Raw genomic sequence first — 23,716 nt, 5'->3', positions numbered from 1 at the left:
GAAATAACTTACTCCTTTTTCTTCTTCTTTCAAACTTATATGACGATTAATTATCATGGGTTCTTGTTTCTAAATTAATCAAGAAAAGTAAGGTGAAATTAAGTATTATAAATTTAGACAGATTTCATCACAAAAAAAGCTTAACAAAAGCCATGACTAAGATATACACGAGAATCAATTCTCAGTCATCTGTTAGTCACTAAATACCATCGGGACCATTATAAAACAGGAACCTAACTAATGAAAGGTGCATTGTAGACCACTTGAGGAAAAAATGGTAACACAAATAAATTGGCTGGTATCCTTCAGAAACTTCGTTGTCAACTGAAATCCATAAAGTACATAATGATGATTGAATAATCGAAATGTTACTATATGTATATGAAAATTCCTGGACGTACTATACAATCATGCTAATCACTGATTGATTAGTTGGCTAGTGAATATAGTCTTCAGTGATGACTGACTTCTTTTAAGCAAACTTCATTTTGATCCATGTCCTAAGTAATTCTACATCATGATTCATTTAGTTAAATATAAGTTTAATGATGTGTTTGACAGTAGTTATTTTCTTGGTACACTGATTTCCGTTTATATAAATTACAATGATCAATATGAAAATAAAATATGATTTCGACAGAATTGTAACTATTAGTTACTTAGTTTTGAACCGACGGTTTTGTTGAATTGGATGTAGAATGTGGTCTATTAAAACAGAAGACATGTGTAGGTTATTATTATTTGACTGTATGCATCTTACCAGAATCTCTGCACATGTTGAGCACAACGAGTAAAAAATGTTGAATTTAAATCGAGGGCACAATGGGAAGATAAATCGGTTGATAACATTGTGAATCCCTACCTATTGAGTGGGGTAGGACATGTCTTAAGTATTTAGTAGCCCGTGGATCTGACTCCATTTAGATCATATAAATGTTTGCTATCGCCTATTCTCGTATATCATCGTCGACTTGAATCGCGTTAGTCAATAACGGAATTAAATAAGTCGAATAACGAGAATTGACTTGTGAATACGTATATTTCGCACATGAAGCGAATGAAACAGAGCAAAGCAAAATGACACGCTGGGAAGCCAACTCCATTTTAGTCAAGCGTTACTCAATATTTATAGTCAGACAAAATAAAGCTACAAACATGTGATTAATGGGATAAGAAGGGCACACACATATAGGCTCACATAAAAACAGTCTAGATTGATAAGCGAATAATTGACAAGGTCAAAATATGACTTAAGTAGAATGAATAGAATGGAATGTCCGAAAGCTAGAATAAGATATATGGGCTTAAAATAATGAATAACACTACAAGTATGTTCAACAACTATCTAGCGTGCCGAAAGATGATAGATCGCATGGGGGTATGTTGAAAGAAAGCCAGAAACGGTCAAATAAAACGTAGCATCAGTCCATGAAGTTACAAACATTCGCTATGAGTCATGTTGGCAGATCTAGACTAACCGGTTGGGATCCTCACGATTATCATACCAATTGGTTCGATACATCGCATTACGTCACAGAATAAATCACAGTGATGTAGACATACTGGTTCTTTGTCTCATCATAGATCCAGAGTCTCAAAATTATTTATTGCCTTTTATTATACAAATTCGTTTTTCTCAAATCATATTCTGTATCCCTAACTTACTACTATTTCTACTACTTAGATATTAATCTTAATAATTTTATCTTCCTGTGCTGGCATGACGTTGCAATTGGACTGATTCACATAAGTTTCAAGTTCAACGTTACTTATAGGTGACAAAGTTATTTATCCAGTAACGGATGAAGCCTAAAATATAACAAATGTTCAAAAATGCTCCTCAATCACCGAGACATGCTATTTGATTTTCCTTACCTAAATGATCTACAAACATTATTTTTTTTAAAAAAAATTCATATCTGCTCAGTCAGATCTTATCGTAGTTCATGTTGACTCAAAATTCGACAGAGATTAGCTAGTTGTATAGTGAATTTTTCTTAAGCTTCAAGTGATTTCCTGTAATTATTATGTAATTTAAATATATTTTAGATAATTGAGATCATAAGTCAATTGAGGCTAGACCACTACGGAAAACCTGGAAGCACTGAACGGCCGTCTCGTCCTATTGTCAGACTCCCCAGCTGTGGGCATCCACGATCCCGCCTCGCGAGATTCGAATCCAGGACCTATCAGTCTCTTGTGCGAGACTGAAATTACTACAATTTCCACAAAACCCCTTCTGATATTTTATATAGTAAGAAAATGCACTTTAAACCAATTTCCATTTTAAATAATTTATTATCAGATTATGGTAGTTATCAGAAAACTGATTGTTCAGAACATTTGACCATTATTGTTCATCAAATGAAAAAATATATATATACATATGGGGTAGTGGATCATAGTGTTGATGACAGAAATAGAAAATAAAAAAAATGTCTGCACTATTATTAAGAGAGCTTGTTAAGAATTGTATGAATTTACGGAACATGGACTTTAAAAAATAGTCTAACTGAATTGATAACAAAATAGTTATGTCATTAGTAAACTAAATAGATAATTAGCAAAACCGTTAATCTAATGTTAAGACAATAACATTAATGAGAATAGAAATAAAAATTAGATATACGCAAAAATGATTTATCCGATGTAATAATTATTGTTGTAATCTAATGGTAAATGAAAGCCATGAAGAATTAGTAGACCTAATAAATGATTTCCGTATCCCCTAACTTGGATAGAAAATACTGGCCAGTATTGCTTTTACTGACTTTAACAAAGGGATATACTCAAACTTAACTATTTACTGACAACCTTCTTAGTCCACTAAATGAAAAAGCAAAGTATTTTAAATGGACTTAATTATTTCCAGTCATGGTAGAATGTATTTGACAGGACAACTATAAATTGTCTAGGTCGTTTGTACAAAGAGTTGCTCCTATAATGACAGTTTAATTGGTAAATATATATGGAAGTGGTCTGATTTGGGAGTTCATCCTTTTCCTGTATTGACTACATACATCATTTGGTGTGTGTTTATTGTAAATTATTCCAAGCTTTCTATCATCTATTCGCTTTTCTTGGAATATAGTCAACATTTTATTTATTAATGATTAATAATTTCCAAAAGTTACTTTTGTTGAAACAAACTTCAAAAATTCCTTCGAATCTTTATTTTTATTCATGTGGTTTAAAACTTCTCTTTTCGTTCACACAAGTAACTGTAAAAGCTAGTGAGAGACTAGTCAGCTATTTTCAAGTTATAACTTCTTATTAAGGACTAATTTAATAAATAAAAATAACCAATGAAGTTAACTTACTACTTCTGGCTGCGAGAGATACATGTCCAATGAAGACATTCTTTGAAATATAAAAAAATGAAAAAAAAATCGAAATTCAATATAAACCGATGAAAAACTAAAGTCAATAAAGCAAAGTTATAATATCAGGAACAAAAAAAAGATCATGCGCAATGTGTAAATATTAAAATGATTTAAATAAATTCATTCTAACGGTGTCAATTTTTAAATATTTTCTGAGATTATGCAATTTCATTCTTCAGGTGTCTTCAAATCAACTAGTTAAATAGATCCATTTTGAACATTTAATTCATATAAATAAATCTCTTAAAACTACGCTTTTACATTGACTAAATAGTTTGTTTTCACATCAACCAACAGTGATCGATCTAATGCTTGATATCATCTTTCTATTTCGTTCAAACTTTGCAGATATTTGACGTAAAACATTTCCCTGTACATTGTTGCAAAAACCTACGTGAAGATTTTACAAAAGTACTTTCTATACACTTGTTGGATAGTTAACAATAAATGATACATTTAAGCCTTTTAACAGTAATGATCAAACAAAAGGCATCAAATCCACTTTGTTTTACATGAGCCGTAGCCCTCAGATGTTTTTGTATACAGAAAAAAATGTGGTAAATTTTTCTCTCTACCGTAATGACAGTAAATGTTGTAAAAGGATGTTAAGCACTACAAAGTTCCAATAATTGGTGGATTCTTCAGCATTTACTCAGTGAATCAGTTCTATCCTAATGACTTTGTTCCAAAATGTAATCACTTATAACTACAGTATTAGTAAACATGAGCCTCATTGACTCTGTAAAACTAAACGTTTCAGATAAGTATTTAGACGCAGTGGCTTCTGTAAAACATGAAGAACCATCGTTTGATCTCGTACACGTTTATGGATATACATCATTGAGGTACCCGATTCTAGAATGAAATAAATGTCTAACAGCCATCAATGGTCCTCAATCCCTTAAATTTAATCGGTCATTTATGAAAATTAGACAAAACATTGTAAATTTTCATAATCATGGGAGTAGCGAAACTGATTTTTGGTGAATATATAATCTTTGAAATCGAGTGTTGAATACTATATATCATACAATAATCTAAAGTAAATACAAACAATTTATAGATATCTCCGAAATATTAACTAGATAATACAAATGTTCGTTATTTATTTTACCTGCGTTGTTCTGTTTGGTCGTTTCCACTAAGAAATCTACGCGCGATAGCGGCTTCTTCTTCAGCTGTCATTACATCGTCGTCATCATCATCACTGTTAACATCATTTTCACGTCCATCCATATTGTCACCGACTACTTGTAGTATCGGTATGGAAGGTTTCTTTTTTCGTCTGTCATCATTTCCATTGTCTTCAATCGAATTTACATGAATACTTGGTATAGGCATGTTTATTTGTTATCGTGTTTCTTTCTTCTTTTGATCAGAATGAGAATTAATTATGGTTATTCGCATAACAAAATATCTAAAATAAAAAACCAATCAAGATAACATTGAATTACGTAATTACATATATTATTTTACAGTCTGAATAAAACAATATTATTACTAAACAATGTCTAGCTTTGTTTTTTGTTGTCTATACTGACTTTAATCTGTGCTTGAAAATCATGATAAAAAAGTACCATTGCGGTTTTTAAGTGACTTCAAAAATTGTCCGTTTCTTTAAAAGTACACAAAGTTTTTAATCATTTGGTTTCAGATTAAAACTCTATTAAGTCAGCATTCATAAAAAGGATTATATTTGAAAGCAGACTAACCAAACGTGATCAATAAATTAGATTAATCGAAATTTGAAGAAATTTAATCACGGAATGTAAAATGACAGCTAGAAACTGAATCCAGATAACAAGCTCCGTTTCATTTATTACTAGTAATCAAGATATATCAACGAACTATTACAGGTTTTGTCCCATAGAGTTTAACTCAGTAGTGATTGTCACTTCAGATACCTAAACTCTGTTCAGTATTCTACTGAATGGTATTATTTGTTTCCTGTTTCAATTAGTATCTTGAGTTTTTGTGCTTAACAGTATCTAAACTAAAACTGTGATATAATCCATACAATTCATAATGGTAATTTCTCATCTGATTTCTCAACACCAACTATTTACCTTGGATCTAAGAATAAATCAACATTTACTAATTGTTTTTGAAAAAAAAGACAAAGGTTTTTACTTTCTGAATATTTTTATTGAAATAGGTTTACTCTTGAAGATTATCCATGTCATAAAAACCGAATAGTTATTAGTTACCATCAGTTTGAAAGTTTTACCAGTATGAAAAGGTACAAACTAAGATTTCATGAGTAATAGATTAGTATATTTGTCACTACATAAGATCACTTTGTTTAATCTTCCCTGTACTGTTGTATATGAAGATATGTTTCTTTTGATCTATTAAGTTATTCAATAAGAGTAAATATTCAAGTTACTTTCTTTACTATTTTTATACAAAATTTGAAAGTAAAAAAAGTGAACACCAAGAATATGTTAAAAACAATATTTAGAAACACTGTTTTCGTACTTTTATTTTCTTAAAACAAAGTAATTTACTTTTTATATGTTTATGTAGTTATTTAGAGATAAAACGTCATTAAACATAATTTACTCCAATCAGTCTTGAAATAAAAACAAATTTGTTTTTGTAAGAAACAGTTAGTAAACAAAAAGCACACATTATGACAAATGTCAACTAGTCAAAATCACCTGTATATTATGGAAAAGATTAAATGAAATGAGGTAGGGAAAAAGAAAACTTTCTTTAACAAGAAGAGAAACAAATAGTTCCATCATCTGAACAACTAATCAGATTATTATTATTATTATTATTATTATTCAAATCAGTTAGTTAGAATCTAAGATACATTTTATTGTCACTACTGTTAATATTGCAGTTGATGACAACGACGACGATGATGATGATGGCGGTGGTGATGATGATGATGTTGACGACTATAATAGTCTAAACATTGAAAAGCCAATTATTTACGTTAGTTTTTAGTCGAATTGTATCCAGTGAAAAAGCATCAGCATTAGTTTATGAAGAAATTTTCTGCACTTATTGGACATACAGATGTAATTTTTGAATTTTCACATTATATTTATCAACATCTTGTTAATTATTCTAACTCAAAATCCTCAAACTTATTATTGGTAAAGTGTGATATTAGAACCTTTATTTAAATATCTTAGATTCTATAACTGTTGAGTTTATATGTGAACATGGCTGACTCAGCAGTTAAAATAGCTATTCGATGTTGTCTGGATTTGATAAATTGTGAAGTAAAAATCCATTCAGATGGATTCTGGAATCGTTAATCTTTATTCGGAAATCTATTGCCTGGCATTTTGAATTAATAAAACATTTATATAATACTTCGATATCATCGTTTTGTTAATTAATTCAGTAGTAAATTTTGTTCTTTCCATAGATAGTAATAAGCTACTTCAACAGTATTGAGATTTTTACTGCGTCTATTTTCTTGAACTTACTATCAAATCAAACTTATACATGACTTATACCATCTTATTGGTCAAAGAGATTTCGATTATTGCTTTCCTGTAAAATCATTAATGATAACTAAGTACAGCAGATCAAAATATTTATTATACAACCAGGTTGTAATATAAAAACTTGTATGATCTAATCATGATTTCTATTAGTTAAATATAATGAGAGGATGAAAACAGACGAAAATGATTTTGTCATTGTATGAGGTTCACTCCATATTCTTTAACTTGAAATAAACACAGTGACTACCGGACAATGTTATATTCTTTGAAAAGCAAGACGTATAACGAATTATTCACCTGTGGGGTCACGATTGTGTACTCCTGAAGAATCATAAACCAGAAAGCAGGTAACTAGTGAACTAAATTTACTCAATAATGATATTTTTGCTAATGCTATTCACTAATAAAATCTATTTTCAAAACATTTTTGTTAAGAGAAGGAGAGAAATGTTTTATAATTTAGTATTAATGTTATATTGGCAGATGTTCTAGGAATTTGTACATTCGGGCTCGTGAGCACCTACCCGTGTGGTTAAGCAAAGGTGTTGTCAAAACTGTTAACAGCTCCATCTTAGACCATTTAGTCCAAACAGGACATACAGCCAACATGGAGCAATCTTTTGTAATAGTTTATCGTGTCAACAGCAGTCTACTTAATTCCGTCAGACTGCGAATCCTAAAGACGGCTGAAGCAATTGCTATTCGGATCAAAAAGCCAGAGCTTTGTATCCAAAAGAAGTATGTTCAGCCACTCCTTTTACCCTGGCCAACTAGCTAATAATCAATCTTATAATGTGATGACATAATCTGATTAATGTTCATTTTATGTCCCAAACTTATTATTATTATTATTACTATTATTGTCTTTACACTTGATAAACCCTTTTTGAGGAATTTATTCAATATCCACCCCTGAATCTACTATATTTTACCTAATTATTTTACATATTACGCAATTTCCGACTTGTAATCACAATATTCTCTCTCTCTCTCTTACCCCATGTTGACCATATTTATTCTGATAATTTATCTCACAATTTCATTTCGCTTATAAAATGACTGAAGTTAACACTTCATATTATTCAGCCCCAACATTAATGATTTTATTTATATAACAAACAGTTCCTGATTCACATATTACAATTTCCAAATGATGATGTATTTTGCCTTAAATCTGGCCAATTTTATGGATTATTAATCTGAATTTATAATTGTAGAACCTGATGAGAAATTATTGAAAAGAATATTCTTCGTTCATATGATTGTATTTTTAATATAATGGGAATTTTTCATCTATTAATGTTTCACTATACTGAACTTTCTAGCTACTGATGTTTCACCATTTGAATATATTCCATAGGTGTAACTAACTTCTTACTAAAAAAGACAAGTTTACTATTCAGTATCCAAATTCTATCGGAAGTACATATTAATTACATATGTAGTTATTTTCTTGTACATTTTTCTTTGTATTAAATTCCTTAGCTGACATTTTAACTTCTTTTGTTGATTATAATGATGTGAGGGCATTACTCAATAAGATACATTATTGTTATTGTACACCTCAGTATTCGTATTAGTAAAGTGAGACTAATTTTATAGATAAAACTTTATTCAAGTTGTAGTTACCCCTTTACAAGTATCTTCATCAACAACAAAAAAACAATACTGATCAGCATAACTTATTTTTAGCATTAATTCGACATTTCTGTCGTTTTTTTTAAGAATAATTATTGACTTTCTAAAAAACATAAAAGGTATCCAGATCAATATATTGATTGATCGAATTAATATTGAATATCATAAAACATTGTCAATACATTACTGTTTTAATACTAAATAGTCGTTAATTGGACAAAATTACATACGAACTACATTTGAAAACATTCAATTTCATAAATAATTGAATGTTTAATAGATTAGAAATTAAAAAACACATTCTTGATAATTAATTTGCCTTACATCAGTAATACTGATATCAAAAATAAGAAAAAAAGATCTAATCATAATGATGATTAAAAAAGCAGCAGCTAGTTACTGTGTAGTTTTTTTAGAAAAATCTGATCTGGTCACTGGACAAATGACAGGAAACACATTAGTCTTTTAATAAACAGTCAACCTTATGTTTTTTCTATAAAAAATAACTTTTTTTTCTATCATTAAACGTTAAACATTTAAACAGATAGGGTTTATATCAGTAAGGAGGAGTAAAATGAATTAGATTGGAATATTGATACTTGACAATCAATATGTTAATGGAATATCCTTAATAATTAAATAAAACGAATAACTATGACAACTTATAATGTTGATTATTTTGTTTTATAAATTGGTTAGTTGATTTATGTATGGTGCTTCTATTGTATTTCTGGATAATATAATCAACATTTCTCTTTATAAATGAGTGACAGATTGTTTTGTCAATATTGAAGTTTTATTAATTAATACATAAAATGTTACTGTTATAATCGATATAACTCAGGCTGGAGCCCTTCTTGGGCTTTGGCCGGTCCCGAGTCCGGATAAAGGAGGAGGGCATGTGGTTAGCGACCCTATCCCGTAGAAAACTGGCACGAGAAAAAAATGCTAACCAGAAAAAATAATTGAAACCATTTGAACTCTGTTTTGGGAACCAGAAAGTCCTCATTTAGAAGAGTTATGACGCCTCATGGTGAAAGCCGAGTTTCCTCGGAAGTCACGAGGCTGATGCCCCTTCTGGAAACCAGTGCAACCATTAATTTAGGTACACGGAATGCTCGTACAACGTGGGAGAGTCATCCGAATTGCTGCATTATCGATATATTCACTGTTGAGTAATTTTGATAGCTGTTTATTATTGATGTTATCTGGAATGATAATGCAAGGCTCGTGATTGGATCATTCAACTGAGACAATGTGATATCATCATAAATTTTGTTTCAATTTTAAATATTTCATCAGTTTCAGTTCTGCAAATTTATAAGATTAATAATTTTGTATTATCTTAGGTTGTTTTTTTCTCAAACAAGACATGATTTGTAGCCACTTATAAATTGAAATCCTGATAATACACTTATTATTATACAGAGTATGGAAGTTATTATGTCATTCAGAAAGGTAATAATCATAAATTATTAATGTGAATAGTGATTGAGTAATCTGTCAAATTCTATTCCGATACTTTACAATCTAACTGATTCGTATGCATTACTTATAATTATAATGATGAAAAATGTAGAATTATATGGATAACACTAAAGTAAATTGTTTACATTAAGACTTCAAAGGTTAAACAGAATATCTCAGAAATTAGAATGTTGAACAAAGTAATCCTTGATTGGTTAGTGAGTTGATTTTATTACAACTGAATGACTAATTTCTAGTTTGGAAAAAAAACTCTAAAAATTCATTTCATATAATGAGGCTTATTTATCGGGTATAGTTTATATTTATATAAATATATTTTTGATTATGCTTTATGTGTCAGGTTATACATTTGCACTCAGTCAGTTAACTATAACTAACATAGAGCTTGGTATATATGTACTTCAGTCCAAGTTCCTACACTATATCGACACAAAAATTATCAATTTGAATATCAGAGTAGTAGAAATAATAATAATAATATCATGAGTAGTGAGAAACCAGAAGCGCAGGCGATATGAATTGAGAAAGCATTCATTTTTGGGATATAAAGTACCAGACAATTTTAAAACAAAAAATCTTAATGAGAAGAAACACAGCTTACTTTGATAGTCAATGAATTAAATATAAACTACACATATTAGTTTGCCCATCACTGATTACATGCACATTCTACTAGAATATCTTAAATTCAAATGAAGCAATCGTGTAGTATTGTTTGATATTTATGTTTCCTAAATATAATTAAATCCTGATCCCCAAATGCCCTGATACGGCCGAGAGTGAGGAGATTTAGCTCTCCCTCGCAAAATGCTCTCACATGGACACGAGTATATAGCCTCAGCCAGGGGAGTCCTACTCACTGCCTTCTCGCACCACGGATGTTTTTTACGAAATTGGGAGGACGAAAACCGAGTGTCCAGCGCTTTAACCTGGTTGGTGGACACGGAGAGTTCACCTAGAGGAGTTGGAAAACCCTGATTCCAAACCAACGATTCACATGGGCTCCAGTACTCTGAGAGTACAAATGGCGTATGAACCAATCGTTGGTCACTGGCTACCATGGAACTGCATATGCTTACGATGCGCCACTGCCTTGTGGATCAGACATTTAGGTCGAAGGCTCAGGGTGTGGCCCTCTAAAAATCCACTTGCTTCAGTTTGGGCACCCGGGCAGTATCACAGCCCTCACACATATCAAATGAGATTTGTGTGGCGCGTATGTATCTGATGCCTTCTTGTAATAATACTTATGTGTTCGAACAAAAAAATAAATAAATAACATCTCTTCGTATTATTTAATGAAAAAGGGTATAACTGAAATTTTATTCTTGAATAATTACTTATTGTATCTAGTTATTGGTATATATATTATCTATAAGTGATCTAAACTACATTTAATTAGTCTCTTTAACAAAAGTGAAGAACAACAAATATTAAAGGCCAAAAATCATCAATGTTATTTATTTAGATAAATCAGTTCATCTGTGAAATATTTTAAGCAAACGAAATGTTATAAATTCACTTTATCCAACAATATTTTCTTTTTGTCTTTCCTTTACAAAACGATTCAAATGAGTAAACTATTGATTAAAGAGTTTGGAATTCAGACATTCAGCAAATAACAGTCTTGTTCACAACTACATTCAATATTTAATTATAAGGTATATCTATGTATATTGTTAAATGATTAACTAATTGTTTTTCTGATAGTGACTATACTGACAACAAAATATTGAATAATTTAGTCTTAAATAATCTCTTATTAGAGTAAACAAGATAAGTTTTTATGTAAAAAGATTTATTTGGCATGTTGACATTCTATTGATAGTTGCTTTATGATTATTATTCCAACTGTTAATAATTAATAGAATCTTTATGGAATTATATAGTTCATAAATAAAAAACAATATAACCTTTTGCAAAACCACAAATATATTTTCAAAATAGAAAATATTATTTTTATAACAAATACTGTCTGAATTCCAGTCTTAATTTAAAGAATATTTACATCAAAAACAGACTTGTATACACTATGAAACCGGTATAATGCTACCCGGTAGTTTTAATAAGTTTTGAAGCACTGTACAACAACATATAATGTTGATATTTTTAACTATTGTCACAGTATCAATCAATTGTAACTAGTAAGTTCTCCATAAAGTATATAGATTTAAGCTTGAAATCTCAGAAAAAAAAACGGCTAAAACGGTGTTCAAATTCTTTTATTTTAGTTGTTAAGATCTTCACAAATATAATCTACATTTTGATGGAGTTTCCTTCGCTGAGCTGGATGGTTTGGTTGCGGAGTTTTCATCGTTCTTCTGAACGACATCACATGAAGTTTGTGCTGATGATGACGTTCAGAAGAACGATGAAAGCTCCACGACCAAACCATCCAGCTCAGAGAACAAAACTCCATCAAAATCATCCACCTGAGTTACAAATCTTCTCCATCATTTCATAATCTATATTTGAAATATCAAATTATTTAACTTGTTCTAGTAACATCTTTATTCTATTCAGTTTACAGTTACAACTGGTGACCGTAACGAAGTTATTGTAAAATGCGGAAAACAAAATTCAACTATTGTTAAAAATATCGTAGCTCAGCAGTATGAAAACACACAAATAATTCTATTATTTCACATCGTTAACGAAACTAAGAGTCAGCAAAAAGATAAGCCTTTATCTTTGTGATTAAAATATTCACTAGTTTAGCAGCTATCCACAATATATTTCGAATTATCCAAAGATGAAACTAGGCACAGCTGAAGTGACAAATCCGAGGTGTAAAAGTATTTTGCTTTCCGTAAACCTAAATGTCCTGATTCTGACCTAGTATGTGTGAGAAATTAAGCGAAACGTCGTTTTATTCTAATCGATTTAAAATTTTTCCTTTAACTGGGGTTTTTTCAATGGTAGGTGATTTGTATTCTGTGTGATAAAGCATAATGTACTCCAAAGTTATTAATATATATAGCAATTGTCAATATCCTTTACATACAAGAAATGTTCAGAAAAAAAATCCTGATGGAATTCCTCAGTTGATTGGTTTAAATAAAGGGTGTATAGTTTTCAGTGTTAAACTCAAATAACAAACTAATTTGGCAATAATCATAAACATTATTCAAGTCGTAAGATGATGGTTTGAGGTAATCAACAGGAAACCCTGTACTTAGGTTTCGTGCTATGTAACTCTCATCAGCAAATTATGCCTGTAATCTTAAGGAAAATGATACTGCCTGAAGAATTCAAACCTATATCACCCAACTTAACACTTTGCTATCCAGATCACGACTAAGCTCCTATAGAAGGGAAATGTATTTACAATTGATTGATCACATTGCCACATGGTCGACAAAATTTAATCAACACTAAGAAGGATCTGACACACATGACTTTGGTCACTACCTAATAATCAACAAATTTTAAATAATTCAAGCTACATAAATACACTTCAACATGACTTCGACTGAAGCTAATCTCTTTTTCTAAATTTGTTTCACCAGTAGACTAACTTTTCTTCAATACTATTATTGTTACTTTTATCATTGAAGTTATTCACTTTATGTTGTTTGACATAATCTTTTCACATTTGTCGAAATCTCTGATTAATTAGCTTAGTTTTTCTTTAAAAAAAATGGGAAGTAATATTTTTATTTAATTCTTTTTGCTACCAAATGGTCAGATTTAGTGTGCAGACTTTTTAATGTCGGTCTTTCATATTAATTGAATGAAGAGAAAAAATCACATTAAATAATTCACATGAATAGACTGGTTGACTATATAATTTACAATTACCTTTTTTTAATCATACATAAAAGCTTGTAACTTAAGGCAATCCGCACAGGATGCATATATACCAACATGAGACTGATCAATTAGTTTTAAATAACAATGTGAAGATACATGTAAAACAACACCAAGTCACTTCATATATAAGTTAGCTTACAGTATATTAAAACTAATTAAAATTTATTTAGTTACTTTCTCACATGGTAGCTGATATGAAAATGTTTGTTTTCCCAATTCAAAAGTTAGAAAACTGTAAGCAAAGAATGTCTTTTACATGTTGGTTGAATATTTTATTCCGTTCCGAATAACCAATTTAATGGGAAATCTTTGTTACTTAGTCTTATTATTTTTCTTTCCATATATTTAAAGTGGTTACAATTGACGAGAAATCATGAGATAAAGATGTTATCATTTTATTCTTCAATGTCTCATTGTCTTGAATTTGTTTTAAATTATTATGAGAATCAAGTATTTAAAATAAACTTTGTTAAACAACTATTATAATAGTATTTAACTCATATATTAGACATTTTTAAAACATTGAAAATATTGAATATCTGATGAATATTAATATCAGTATAGAGTTGTGAAAATCGTTGAGTTTTGATTGGGATCATGGATCGAACAATATTAGATCACCATTAAAATCCTCTCAGCAGTGCACAGCCACGAATTCAAACGCAGGACGTTCGGTCTCATATGCGATTGTTTAACGTCTAGACCACTGAGGTGTTATTAACTAACTTCAACCAATTCGCGATATAATACGACCATTTTCTATTATCTTTGACAGATATTTCGCCTCACGCTCCACATGAATTAGCTCCACTGGTCACAGCTTATCACTAGTATAGTGGTTGAGCAAACGCACACGAAGCCGAAGGTCCTGTGTTTGAATTCCGCGCACGGGATCGTGGGTGTGCACTGCGAAGAGTTCCTTACTGAGCCAAAACGGTTGTCTTGTGCTTTTATGTTTTTAATGATGGTCTAACATTGATCAATTCATGATCACAATCAAATATTATTATGATTGACTTTTTGGGCATCCAACTGATTATATTATTGAATTGAAAGTATACTTTATGTTAACTCGATTCCATAAGTTTATCTTTACTATTTAATGACACTAACATATTTAAATAATCTTATGTCCATTCATTTTGAATGATTTACGCTCGAATATTCTTGATATCGCACTATTTTACATTACTCATATTCATGAAATTATCAAGTAATTAACATTTCCATCTTCCAAGATTTACTTTTACCAATCCATTAGCTAAATGTCATTGGTTTTACCAAATTACTTGTCAAACCGTTATTTTCCAAATGTCATTTAAATTTGTATACAACTGTAAAAGTATTCACAAATTATGACATGATAAACAATGTTTTATTTTTACCATTAAAGTATCCAAAATGTAAATGATTAAATGTAAACGTTATTCAGTTGTTCGAATGTGAGAGTTTGTTTGGTAACGACAGCATACATTATTCGCTAAATATTCTCTTTTATTGTTACTAAAACAACTTGTATATATCTGTGATCTAAATGTACCATACATACTTGATAACTGAGTGTAAATTCCACTGTGTATTATGTACTTGCACATCTAAATAACCTTTATTTTGTTTCGAATAAAAGTACTTTAATTGAGTAAGACAATGAATATGTGACTGATGTTAACAACAAATTGAAATGTCTTTGTTTTTATTGATTAATTTTAAGACCCTGAAAAAAAGCTTAGGAATTCGATCAATTATATAATGATTATGGTTGCTAATTATTACAGAATTTTCTATCATTAAAACAATATTATTAACAGCTGTAAAATGAACATACATTCAGACAAACAATGATTTCATTTCATTCATATCATTCTTTTTTACATCTTTGAATGAATGGAAGTGCTTTTTTTCTCGATAACCAAAACAACAACTTAAGTAAATTGAAGAATTCACAGAAAATAATTACTACAACTATTAATGATCACAAAAATTGATACTCACACGTTTGATTCTATAAGAATTAGTTATTGCATAATATTTAGTTGATCTCAACTGTTACAATTAATCAATTGCCTATTGAATTCAGTAAAAATCTGGGAAAAATATTATCATACGACTTTATTACATGATCATAATAAATATGTGAGATTTAGCAAATTCTTTCAAGAAGCAGATTTTAAATTAAAACAGTATACCCACACAAATATTAGTAGACATTCATTGTAATTGTAATAAGCGAAAATCATTAACTTCTATTTAATATCTATGTCTGCATTGATCGGTGATGAATGGAATAAAGTGTTATTTTTGATAGTAATATATTTTGTATACTAATAGACAAATATAGGTATTCACTGATAAGAAATGTCAAATTAGGTATTCAATGGTATTCACCAATTCGTAATCAATTCATTCTTTATAATTATAACTGTTCATTTGAAACAATTTTCTTGATTATTCGATATAAGTTATGTACTTAATAATTTTGCTTTGAAAAACGAAGTGTTTTGTATTTATGTTTAAAAAAAATAGGAATGTGAAACATAGCAAATTTAGGTAAATTGAAATTTTATCACTTACCATTAGAAAGAATCATTACGATTTTATTTGTTAATTATGAAATATTTCATATTAAAAGGTATTCATCGAATCAACATGTTTTATACTGATAGGTCCTGGGTTCGAATCCCGCGAGGCAGGGTCGTGGATGCGCACTTCTGAGGAGTCCCACAATAAAAGAAAACGGCCGCCCAGCGCTTCCAGGTTTTCCTTAATGGTCTAGCTTCAATTGACTCATGATCTCAACTCTTGAAATTATATAAAACTATTAGAATGGTTCTGAATTATTCAGTTGTTAGTAATCTTCACTGAAATTTTTTATTAATATTTGTTAGCATTTGTGTATGCTTTGTGGATAACTTTGATAGAACCTTTTTCTATCTCCTTTATAAAGATTTTGTTATACAATTTGATTATTTATTAGTTGACATCATGAGTCACTTGAAGCTAGATCACCAACCTAGAAGCATTGGACTATTGATATAACCTTTTGTAGGTTACTACTTTCTTACTCTGAATGAAATCATTCATGATTAATATGATCATCATATAATATAATAAGCCTATCAATAAATGCTTGAGTAGGTTATAAAAATGAAAAATTTTAATTTATAGAATTAACTAAATGGAAATTGTGATTATTATCAATAAACAGCAATGGATATGACTTATATTATATTACGAATTGAATAGTTCTAGAATATATGAACAATAAGATTCCGAGCCATTGATTTGGAAAACAAATTGTATCATATTAAGATATAAACACTGAAACTTAGATTCCTTGTGAAGCCCAAAAATTAGAATGAAACAAATGTTTAGCGTCCTGTTATTTTCAGTAGATTTTTGACGGATATCACTTCATGTTGATAACTAATAATCCCGTTAATATAACAGATTTCATTATGTGTTATTATTAGTTTCATTTTTGATAAAAATTCAATTAGTTACAGTTCAGTTTGTCTAAAAAACTGTAGATTTGATCAAGCACAAAGTTTTTGTATCTTATTATTCAGTGTTTTCAGATAACAATTAAAATTGGATATGAATTTATTTAGAGGGAGTAAATCAGTATATATTTGCATATGAGCATTTTTTAATATACGAAACATTTGAAAGTAATATACTTGTTTATTTTTGACAATCTATCTCATATATAGATAGCCTAGTTAATAGTCGTAAAATATCCACTCTGAAGTGTGATTGATGTGTATATCCGCTGGAAATAGCCTAAATTGTAAGCATTAATCTTGTTAAATTAATTCATCACAATTAGTTTATGCAAGTGTTTTACACAAAATATATCATTTGTCTAACATTTCATTTATAAAGAAGAATGACTTAAAAGTAACCTATGTGCCTTCTGTTTCTCTTGTTTTACAGTTTTTTTTTAAATTAGACTGTTTATTGATTTATAGAGAATATTATAGCTTGAAAATACTATGAGATTCCCCAGAATTATCCAGTTAGAACTAAACACTAATTCAGAATCTTGGAACTTATATTTTCTTTATCAGGGAGTTACTCAAATTTACAGTTGAAGGTGAGTGGGGCAAATTTTCCGAACTTTATTCAACGTGTGCTACAGAGATACCATCATTCTTTTTGCCTTTCAAATAACTTAAAACTATTAAAGTGATTCTATTGTCAACTAACTTCGGCAAGACGGTGAGATTATAATTTATGGACGAGCCAATCAGAAGCGAGTGAGTTATTTCAAGGTCACGACACCTATTTCAATACCCAGTACTCACATAAGGTCGGTTTACAGATTTCAAGTAGAACGTTCTAGCTGAGTGACTACAACAAATGAGATGAATGAGACGTTCCTTTATTTTCGATACCACAATATACATGGATGATTGGGGAGCACATCTATGCCTACCTACACGTAGTTACATACATCCTATCATCGTTCACAAGCAAACTTTTTGTGGACCCCACTATAGGAGTACACACCACTAATAGAAACAATGTGATCGAGGGCAAAAGAATTTTCACGACTGCAGATCCTCTTTTTAACCTGGAAAATTTTTAAACCACGTTAAAGAAGTGTATTCTTTCTGATATTTCGGTTTTGTATAATATTCTCTTATTATAAACCGAGTGTTTTCTGATTGGCTGAAATCCTCTCAAGGTCGCTTAAGATTCATTTGAAGGTCGCCCCAACATCAATCAAAATAATCTATGTTCACTGAAATAACGTTATCACACTAAGGTGTGCAGAAGCGATGCCATTCCGTAAATCAACTTTAAGCTTTTGAAAGAAGTAGATTTTAGTTGTAAGACAGAATTCAACAGGTTTCAATTCTATTACATTTTTTTTCATTTGTGTCATACAAATCTTGTCAAAAATTTAATTGATTACATCTTTAAAAAATTTGTTTTTATTTTGTACTTTATTTACTTCTTTAAGGGTTTTATTCTCTCAATTGGATGGTTTAGTTGGGGAGTTTTCAATATCTTTCTGAACAACATCATCAACACAGTACATCTACACGTAATGTTGTTTAACAATAAACTATGAAAATACCTCATTTATGTTTTATCCCAGGTAATACAAAAAGAATGAAGAATTCACTATTCCCTACTCTTCAACAGAAAAAATTGGGGATAATAATTATTTTTTATGAATTAAAATGCGGTAGGTATATTCGATTATGTTTGATAAGCAAAAATGACAAGATTTAGATTTATCTTGTTGTCCACTTATCATAAAAGTAATTAGAACCTATATGTGTAACTTGAAAAGTCAAAGCGATATCAGGAATAATAAAACAGTTGAACATTTATCAATGAATTCCAACAATAAATTGTCATTTTTCCCAAAAGTTGACATAAACATTTAAATATAATATATCCCATTAAAAATGACAGTTATTAATGTATACCGTCACTTGGAAGAGATGTGAATACCTGATGACTATGTGATGTAGATAGGAAAGTGTTGAAAGCCAATATTCAATCAAAATGGTTTTATTTTTAGAATTATAGAAAATTTTAACAAGGTCGAACCAGTTGTTTTTATGTTAACATAGTTTAGTTGAGTTTCTTTGGTCTAGGGATTCATGTAAATTCTTATCGAACAGTTTGAACTATATATTCAACTTGATATTTCCACTTTAATTCCTATATGCCAAGTTGTTAAATCTTCGGTTAGAACAAATGAATCTAGTTTGTCAATGGAAAATGTCCTTAAATATATTTTTCAATCAAAACGTAGTTTAGATTCCTATCATTTCCCTGAAGAAGCCTGAACTAGTTTTTCAAGAGAAACATTAGAACTACTTAAATATCAATCACTAAGACTGTTTTGAATTTAATTTTTACGTCTAATTTTTGCCAAATACTTGGTTCCTTATTTCTGTAAAACTGTTTATTCAACTACTAATGACCATAATATAAATTATTAAAATAATCCGTTTTGATATGGTTTTGAAATGTTTAACATTAAAAAATGAACTTTCGTGTACCATCTTTGTGTTGTAAATTTATCATGCTAGTTAAAAAAACTTCATACACATAGTTCTTTTTATTATCTTAAATAGAGCAAGAACAAAGATTGGTGCAGAATAATATGAATTCATTTTATTTCGTTAGGTTCTCATCAGCTGCTTACAACCTAAAATATTTGAAATGCAACATTATTACAGATACTGACATATTCATACATAAGAGGGTGATTAAAGATGAATAAATGTATCATGGTGTAGCGAAGATTCTGAAAGAGTTAATGAGGTCATCAAATTTTTGTCTCGAAAAAATAGAGTTTGAGAGGGAAAGTTCTGGAACATTGAAATAGTGATTAGAACTCATGAAAATAGATTAATGGTAATAAAGAAAATATGAATTGAAAACAGTCAGTTATGTATGATGTAATTTAAAAGAGTTGGAGTAATGACGCAATAAATAAATAGGGAAATAAATAAATAAAATGGGGGGTATTGTTACCAGGGTAAAGAAAGATTTATTACTGTCTCTTTTTGTATACATAGATCTGGTTTTAGACGTTTGATTGCTATTGCTTAGGCAAATTTCAAAAGGTTGCAGTTTGATTGTTAATCACCTTGGACTTCAGAATATCAACTTCATGTCCTGCGTCAAAGAGATGTCTTGTGATGGTACTGCTGGATGCCTTTAATTCATTTAATCTTGAACTTTTCGGAATATGTTCTTGTAGTTTCTGAGTTTAATCCAATGTAAAATTATCACTATAAGCTGCTGATGAATATCATACAACTTTGTAAATCATCAACAGTTTTCAATCATTATTAAGATTTGCATTGAAAATAGATACATTTTCAAAAAAAGATCTAAATTAGTTTGATTAAAAATAAACTAAGTTTTACTTGATATGATAAGTGTTTACGATGTTTAGTTTTAATGTAACACTTAAAACTAAAAGTTTAAAATTATGAAGTCTGTTATTTACATAATTTTTCAATAACTCTAATTTAGATAACAGTTACACAAAGGTTTTCTCTTTTTCTTTTTTTGAAAAAAAAGAAACATTGACATATTGACAAAAAAATGTTTTAGTTATTTATAATTTTTCATGTCTGAATTCCTGATTGTTTGACAGATTCTTTAGTTTCTTTTTTTTTTGAAAACATAATATAATATACAGTGAATAAAAAAAACTGTTGAATGTTCTGTGGTAGGGTATCAAGCACAAAGCGATTGTCCGAATAAAGTCTCGACTAAGTTTTCATTGATTCTTCAATTTATCATTTTCAAAAAAACCTTGATACTTAACAAGAACCTGACATTGTTTTTAACTTTATAAATAAGATTTTAAAAATCCTATATTTATTTAATAGTTGACTTGGGAAATATTAAAATCAGTTTTAGTGGTTTAACCAGAAAATCTCATAATAAATGAGTTTAGTAAATCTTTTAACGGTTTGTCCATCAAAAAGTTATTCTTGAAATATAGAATATTCAACTAAGACTATTATTTGATATATCAAGGAGTAGGATAAAAGTCATAAAATAATCAATAATGCACCATTTCTATACTTCATAACAATAACAGGCTATTATTCTAACTGATTATATTATCAATAATACACATAATGAACTAATCACTGATTATAGTAGTATGGTGAGAAAAAATAACATAATAAATAAATATGAATAAGTGAACTGAAAATAACAGAAAATATGAATCACTGGTCAATACATTCTAATGTGTACAAGGCAAGCATTACAATTGAAAGTACAAATTGTCTAACAACTGAATATGCATGGATATATGTATATATATATAACATATAATAGCATTGGTTTTTCAATTCAAAGTAAGGAGAGTGAAGTATATATTTTTTTGTTCAATAAATAAATTGCTTTTAGTATTTGATGTATAATGAAAATTCTGAATCTTTACTGTGAACAGTTAGAAATGATTCATTTGTAAGAAGGGAAATTTGAAAAGTTATTGAATGATTAGAGGAAGTAATCCGTTTTTCACACTTGAAAATCTTCATATCGATTATAATCTAACAGTATTTTGATGAAGTGATGATTAGTGAATCAAAATATTTCTTTGAATCGAAGTTGAAGAATGTAATTAGTTTAAATTGTATGCACAGTTGATTGTATATTAATTCATTGTTGAAGGCACTTAATATAAAAAGTATTTTGTAGCTGTTGCAAATAAAGATTTTAGGTTTTAAAACAAACTATATGACCTTAACAAAAACACTTGAACTGGATATACATATACATCATATTTTTAGTAACGAACTATTCAATATTATTTCAAAAGATAGTAGAAAATTTTAATAAAGAATAAATAATATAGGGGTTTTTGAAGATTATTGGATGTCACTGATATCATGAACTGACCTATATTAGGTATTTATTGAAAACTGGGAAGAACTGGGTGGCTTTTTGGTGTAAGTATAGGACTCGTCGCTAGTGTTCATCTACTATCCAACCTGGGATTGAACTTAAGACATTCAGTTCTTAGGTTTGAACTCTTAAGATCAAGATCACTGAGTCGGAATCCAGTGGGGTGTATGTATAGCTTCTATCGATTTGTGATAGGACAGAATGAAAAGATACGTAACTGAGATAAATTATAGTCATCAAAAGTCGCAAATGATTGAATATTTAAGTAAATAAACGATTCATTTATTAATAGTATGTGTGATGAAATAAAACTATTTACTACTTGATTATGGAGCAATAAAATTCTAACTTGTGAGTTATGTAAGACATAAGAGTACATAATTTAAAGACAGTGCAATAAATTTTAACTTGATAATTTACTATAACAAGTAAAAATCAATAATGTGCTTTGTTAGCCTTTATGTCATCAGGTAGAACCATATTTTTTAATTTTTATATATCAGAGAAAATAAAACAAATCAATTATAAATGAACTTTAGTACTTTAGGATTGTGTCCAGCAGTGGAATTAATAAAGTGGATTTCATCATACTTTAGATCTATTAGCAGGATTCACTTACGTTTGAATGTTGATATCCATATTGACAGTCAAACCCAACGCGCTATTCGATAAGCTACTATATCTAGATAGGCACTAAACTGTTTAATAAGCATGAAGTTATAAATAAAAGTTTATAATCTGAAGGGGTTTGTGGAGATTTTAGAAATTTCACAGATTGAAATCATGAGTCAATTGAAGCTAGACCACTATGGAAAACCAGGAAGCACTGGACGGCCGTTTCGTCCTAGTATATGACTCCTCAGCAGTGCGCATCCACGATCCATCACCCCCCAGATTCGAACCCAGTTTATAACATAAAATCTGCCATCCGAATTCCATTGCCACACATAATCCTTATAAATCAAAATTATAGAAATAAAAAATAAAATTGCAGTCTACTCAATATGAACATATGCCAACAGTCCTTAGTATCAAAAAATGTGAAAATAACGGCCTCCATATGCAATCACACGCGAGCCTTGCTGGTAATACAGTTGGTATGACAAATGAACTTGAAAAAATTCCTCAAAATATTTAAAATTTTGTTTTACAGCTTGTTTATTTTCATGATTTACATGGGAAAAAGATACTCTATCGGACAGACTGTGTGAATCTAGCCATATTTCGTTTAATATTTAAAAGATACTTATCTAAAATCTTCACTTTAACAAGTTCCACTTTGGTTATAACATTAATTTCTATTTACATTAAATCTTCAAAGTTAATAAATTATCCTGAGGTTAAACAGTCAACGTTTACTAAAACAGATGTATTTGTAGTTAACAGTGCGATCATGGAAGCCTATATCGTCTCACTTCGGATTGATCATCTGAATGTATTTACAACCTAGTGTTGATGTTAACACCTCGACTTGGACAGGTAAGGCCAACAAAGATTGATCGAAATTCAGTCAAGATTATCAAT

The 23,716-nt window shown here is 29.6% G+C and overlaps 1 protein-coding gene across 1 annotated transcript in view; it reads right to left on the bottom strand.

Moving 5' to 3' along the window:
* Positions 1 to 23,716, bottom strand: part of TNNI1 (Troponin I, slow skeletal muscle) — a 59,217-nt gene that overhangs the window by 22,851 nt on the left and 12,650 nt on the right. The window contains exons 2-4 of the mRNA XM_051215875.1: positions 4,498 to 4,800; positions 3,321 to 3,360; positions 13 to 69 (exon numbers count right to left, since the gene is read on the bottom strand). Coding sequence (XP_051066419.1) covers positions 13 to 69; positions 3,321 to 3,360; positions 4,498 to 4,724 — 324 coding nt within the window. The 5' untranslated portion in view covers positions 4,725 to 4,800. The remainder of the gene's footprint in view (positions 1 to 12; positions 70 to 3,320; positions 3,361 to 4,497; positions 4,801 to 23,716) is intronic.

The sequence above is a fragment of the Schistosoma haematobium genome, chromosome 4 (genome assembly GCF_000699445.3).
Source record: "Schistosoma haematobium chromosome 4, whole genome shotgun sequence".
Classification (NCBI taxonomy): domain Eukaryota; kingdom Metazoa; phylum Platyhelminthes; class Trematoda; order Strigeidida; family Schistosomatidae; genus Schistosoma; species Schistosoma haematobium.
The sequence above is the reverse complement of the archived record's forward strand: the minus strand, read 5'-3'. Positions and strand labels throughout refer to the sequence as shown.